Here is a 5614-nt window from a genome sequence, read left to right as displayed (position 1 = left end):
ATGGGTAGTCGACCAGGATGCGTCAGATCGAGCATCGCATTGCGACCCTTCACCTGACATGCACACATGATGGGACCACCATCGAGGACAGGAGCATCGTGCCCCCTGCACAATGGCCTCCATCCAGACACGTACCGTGCCATCCGATGAGGAGGCGATCGACTGCCACTTACGTGAACCAGCGGTCATTTGCTCCGTCCAGGTGCCGGTTGGTGGCGTAGGTTGCACCGTTGGCGCCAGGGTCGGAGCTGCCGTAGGCTGCATCGTAGGCGCCAGGGTCGGAGCCGCCGTAGGCTGCATCGTAGGCGCCAGGGTCGGAGCCGCCGTAGGCTGCATCGTAGGCGCCAGGGTCGGAGCCGCCGTAGGCTGCATCGTCGGAGCCGCCGTGGGCTGCATCGTCGGTTGCAGTGTCTTTGCCATGACTACCTCATACACACTGGAGTGAGGATCGAAGATGAAGGGTGTGCACACTGCCACGCAGCAAAAGCACTGGTTGGTCACGGTATTCCAGCTGAAGAAGAAAGGTGTCTCTTCTCCTGCATTGAGAGAGCAATATTCATAACAAGCATCGGGGGTGTCGATTGACTGGAGCTGTCGATCTTGAGGATGGCTCAGGGCCGCGATATCGTTATGCATGTCGATTGAAGAGGGCACCGAAAGAAGACGGTCTTGGAAGGGGGCCTGGCGCGCTCCTTGAGAGAATTGCTGTCCCTCACCAAAAAGTACAAATGGCTGCGCGGGATTGATGGTAGGAGCAGGAGTCGGCGCACACGTCGCGATTTTTTTAGACTTCGAATAGCGCACCTTAAAGATTTGGGAGTGGGCGAGCGGCGTGATGCACGACGCCCCTGTACCATTTACTGCATAAGCGAAGGCGTTCACCTCCAACATCTCAGGGGCACACTCATCAGCTTTTACCTTGACGCGGAAGCGGCGTTTTCCCCCTCTACGTTTTGTGAGTGCAATGTTGAGCCAGTAGATCACAGTCGTTCCATCTGCATTCTCAACACCTTTCGGGGATATGTAGGGCTTTGAGGAAGGACGCATCGCTGTTCGCTCTACCGACAAGCCCTTGGGGAGATTCAATTGAAACTCAAGATTGTCGACAGGAACTTTGCTAGTCATGGTCACAGCTATCTTGGCGTGACCCTTCCCTGCAAGGATCCCACGTCTAGCGCTCGGTCTAACTTTGGCCTTGAGGAAGACGCCTGGACAACCTTGAGAGACGGCGTTGAAAATGCTTGCAAACCCCAATAAGGCGACTAGGAGAATGCCAAAGAGATGAATCATATTTTTAAGCGTGATATTAGTGCTTCTATGGTCACGTGCAGATTGGTTGTGAAGCGTGGGACGGCTTGACCTGTACAAGGGCAATGTGAGTGGAAGGCGAACATATTTAATGAGTTTTACAACGCTATGCCGTAAAACATTAGGTCTTCGTAGCTCTTACGGAAGACTGAGACATCACAAGCATGCCCATGACGCTCGATTGCATTTAATGGGCTAAAGTGCTCCGGTCTATAACATTATGGTCTTCGTAGCTCCAACGTAAGACTGAGACATCACAAGTATGCCTATGACGCTCGATTGCATTTAATGGTGCTCCAGTCAGGAAGACCTTAGCAGTGCATCATAGGACGAGAACTAAGGGGCATGAACAACGACTTCCAGAGTACACCTCATCAGGCAATTTGGAATGCAGGAATTAAATTATTTCGTGAAAAGCGCAGCATCATCTCAATTACGTAATTTTCGCCATCGTAGAAACGCCATATAGAGCATTTCTTTTCTGTGTGGCATGTGCCTGCGTAACTCGATTTGGTTGACATCCACGGGTGCAGGCCCAAAGGTCCTCAGCAGTGCGTCACGCCAGAACAACGGAGCCATTACTTTGGATGTCATGTTCGTCCTTCAACAGAGAATATGAAGAGGAAGAGCAAAACGAATGCATGAGAGGACATTCACTCATTGGCTTTATGGGTGTCCCGTGCGGAAGCCCATAAACTTTTATTTTGAATGAGCTCCAATCCTCGGAGGAGAGCGACTTAAGGTTGGTCTTATGTGTGGCTTAAATATGACAAGTAGGTCTCTTTTGCTCGATTCCATTGAGTCAAGACGTGCATCCAAACACGTACCCTGCCATCCGACGAGGACGCGATCGACAGCCAGAGACGTAAACCAGTTTCCGTTTGCACCTTCCAGGTGGTACCCGCGTCGGTCGACGTATAGATGAAGCCATGATTCAGCCCGGTGGGAAGGTTCTGTGCATGATGGGACGGGTAGTCCCCCAGGATGCGTCCGATTGAGCGTCGTATGGTGACCCTTCACCAGACATGCACACACGATGGGACCACCATCGAGGACAGGGGCATGGTGCATCTTGTGTCATGGCCTACATCCAAACATGTACCGTGCCATTGGACGAGGACGCGATCGATAACCAGTTAATCTTACTACGCTGCGTGTCCCTTCTGATTGTTTCCTCACCCGAAATACGCATACTCCCCGCTCACGACCGAAGTGAGTAGTTCGTCTTCACCACTGTCAAGTGCAAGGCTGTCCACATGACTGAAGTCGGTCAGATTCAGCTTCACCACTATGCCAGGGGATGTGAATGTCCTGCATAGAAAGTAGAGCGAAGGGTATCAGCAACTCAGATCGCATCAAATCTTACAATGCTGCGTGTCCCTTCTGATTTTTTCCTCACCCGAAATACGCATACTCCCCGCTCACAACCGATGAAAATAGGTTGTCTTCACCACTGTCAAGTGTAAGGCTGGCCACACTAATATCGGTCGTTGGGGGAGCCGTTCGAGTTGTTGAGGGTACTTGAGTAGGGGTACGAGTCGGTCCTGGACTGGGCGATGCTGTAGGTGTCGGTGTTGGGGGAGCCGTTGGAGTCGCTGCAGTAGTAGGGATGGAAGTTGGAGGAAGCGTTGTGGGTAAGAGCGCTCACACGTTGGAATCAGGATCGACGATGAGGGGTGTGCACACCCCGGCGCAGCAGAAGCACTGGCTGGTCACGGTATTCCAGCTGAAGAGGAATGGTACTTCCTCGCTCCCGTTCAACGAGCAGTATACATAGCAAGCTTCTGGGGTGTCGATGGATTGCAGCTGTCGATCTTGAGGATGGTAGCGGGCGATGATTCCTTCATGCCTATTGATTTCAGTGTGCAGCGAAAGACGACGGTCCTCGAAGGGGGCCAGTCGCTCCCCTTGAGAGAACCGTAGGCCCTCACCAAGGAGCACAAAAGGCTGCGTGGGATTGACAGTAGGAGCTGGAGTGGGCGCGCACGTTGCGTCTTTGTTGCGTTTCAAGTAACGCACTTTTACGATGGCGGGGTTGGCCAGCGGCGTGATGCACGAGGTGTCGGTAGCATTCATTAGGTAAGCGAAAGCGTCCACCGCGAGCGTCTCAGGGGCACACTGGTCAGCCTTCACCTTGACGCGAAAGCGGCGTTTGCCCCCCTTGCGTTTGGTGAAAGCGAGACCCTGCCAGGAAATAGCTGTCACTCCATCCGCATCCTCAACAATTTGCGGCGGTGTATAGGGCTTTGAGGACGGACGCATGGCTGTTCGCTCGACCGATAGCCCGTCCGGCAGGTTCAACTGAAACTCCACGTTGTCCACGGGATCGTTGCTCTCCAGCATGACGGTGATCTTAGCCTTTCCCTTACCGGCCACGATCCCACGCCGAGGATTTGGCCTAACATTGGCCATCAGAGAAAGCCGCGGACACTCTTGAGAGACGGTGGTGAGAATGCTTCTAAAGCCCAGGAGAGCGACGAGGAAAACACAAGAGAAATCTTTCATTTCTGGATGTGTAGATTTGTGCTTGAATATGGGCGCGTACGGATTGACAGGTCGACCTGTAAGAAAGTGTGCGACCATCACCCCATTATACATACATCAAACGGGATAGAGCTATCTGCAATGTCTCATTAAGACTCTGTAGGTCTCATAGATGACTAAACCATGTCAAGAATGTCTGTATCCCTTAGTTACGTTAACGTCCACAGGACTTAGGCCAAGATCTCTTTCACGTGCCACAAAACCTAGGTGCTGTTGCTACGACCTCGTGGGCAGACCTCAACAGACAATGTGGCAAGCAAGTCAGAAAGTAATGGATTTGCAGTACAGAAACATCTTTCCACAAGGGAAGCTCCCATCCTTCGAAGGATAGGCACGTGCCATATGGTCGTTTCAAAACAAAAACCAAATTTCAAGTGACAGCTTAGGCACATGAAAATCAAGGAGAATCCATTTCCATGTGGGTGCATAATTGAGAATCCTCAAATAATTTAGTTTTTCCTAGGTCTGATAGATGACAGATAAAGGCATGTCAAGAATGTCTGAATCGCTTGGTGCTACTGCTACGATTTCGTGGGTTGACCTGCAGACAATGGGCAAGTAAGCGAGCAAAGAAGGCATCAGCAGTGCACAGATGTTTGCAGGTATGGAAATTTGCAAAAAGGAGTAATTGAGAAGCATGCACAAGTGTCAGGGAGTCCTTAACAGCGGTTTTACTTTTCGAGTAGAAGCCGTGCTTTAAAGCGTCCGGTGCAAAGCGACCGTGTCAGAATAAACACGTGAGAATCCCTTACCATGCGGGTGCGAAATTGAGGATTCTCATTTAATTTATTACACTTCCATTGCTGATTGTACGAAGATTGCTCTTACTCTTGTCCAACTGACAAGTGTCCACATGACAAGACATTACAGGCTCAGGCAACAATCTTAAGTTCTGTCCCATGATCGTTGCGCAAAGTTTTTAAACGGTCGACGTGTCGTAAGCAGCCGGCCGTTTCAATACGTGGCTGGGGCTTGGTGTCTACCTACCTGCGCTGTGCGCGTGCTGTTTGAATGGAAAGAGCAGAGCAGAACGGATTGAAAGCAGCCGTGAGTATAACGTTGGAGGTGTATAGCGTTCCTGACAGTGGGTGAGAAGACCTCTTCATCTTCTGGCCTAGTTTACTGTTGAAAGAGGCCTCATCGAAGGAGAATAACGCACTCATTGTTCCTGGTTTAATCGACTCATTTGTGCCCAGTACATTAAAGTACCTCTTGACCACCATAGAAACACGATCAAAAGCAACGAGGCTTACTTGACAGGATATCTGTGACTGTCAATTAATCCATAGCGTCGCGTACGCTATCTCATAGCTTCCGTGATCCCCGAGAAAAGATTCTTTCCGTGCATTTTTGCTATACTGGGGGTCTTCTGACATGGAGTTCCATTCTAGCTGTCATAATACTGACCATGAAGGAAGCAGACTCGAACAATCAGAGCAGTCGGGCGGCTGGGATCCCTGCCACGGCGTCCAGTGTTTCCCAGCATTATGCGATGTGGTGAATGAGGAAACAAGAATGACCGGGAGAACATGACTGGCTGGCTCTTAAGGCGGAGAACGGCAATGATGGAAAGAAAGAGAAAGGGACTGAGCAAGGAAGGGAGCGAATTGGAAGGGAGGGAGAAGAGTATTAGGCCAAAGCTAGCGGCTCATACGTTGATAGTGTTTTTCTTACATCACCATGCGGACTGTGGGGGAGAGAATACTTCTCAAAAGAGCACAAGTATGAAAGAACCTAATCAAACGACAAAGTGGATGGATTC

The 5614-nt window shown here is 50.8% G+C and overlaps 1 protein-coding gene across 1 annotated transcript; it reads right to left on the bottom strand.

Moving 5' to 3' along the window:
* Positions 1-2785: 2785 nt before the first annotated feature.
* Positions 2786-3813, bottom strand: NGA_0718400 (uncharacterized protein; the record flags this gene model as incomplete). The annotated part of the gene is made up of 2 exons (XM_005853275.1): positions 2786-2903; positions 2957-3813. 2 exons carry the CDS (start codon positions 3811-3813, stop codon positions 2786-2788), a joined length of 975 nt encoding a protein of 324 aa, XP_005853337.1.
* Positions 3814-5614: the final 1801 nt, after the last annotated feature.

Source organism: Nannochloropsis gaditana (genome assembly GCF_000240725.1).
Source record: "Nannochloropsis gaditana CCMP526 unplaced genomic scaffold scaffold981, whole genome shotgun sequence".
NCBI classification, from domain to species: Eukaryota; class Eustigmatophyceae; order Eustigmatales; family Monodopsidaceae; genus Microchloropsis; species Microchloropsis gaditana.
Note: the sequence above shows the minus strand (reverse complement) of the source record. Positions and strands in the feature narration are given on the sequence as shown.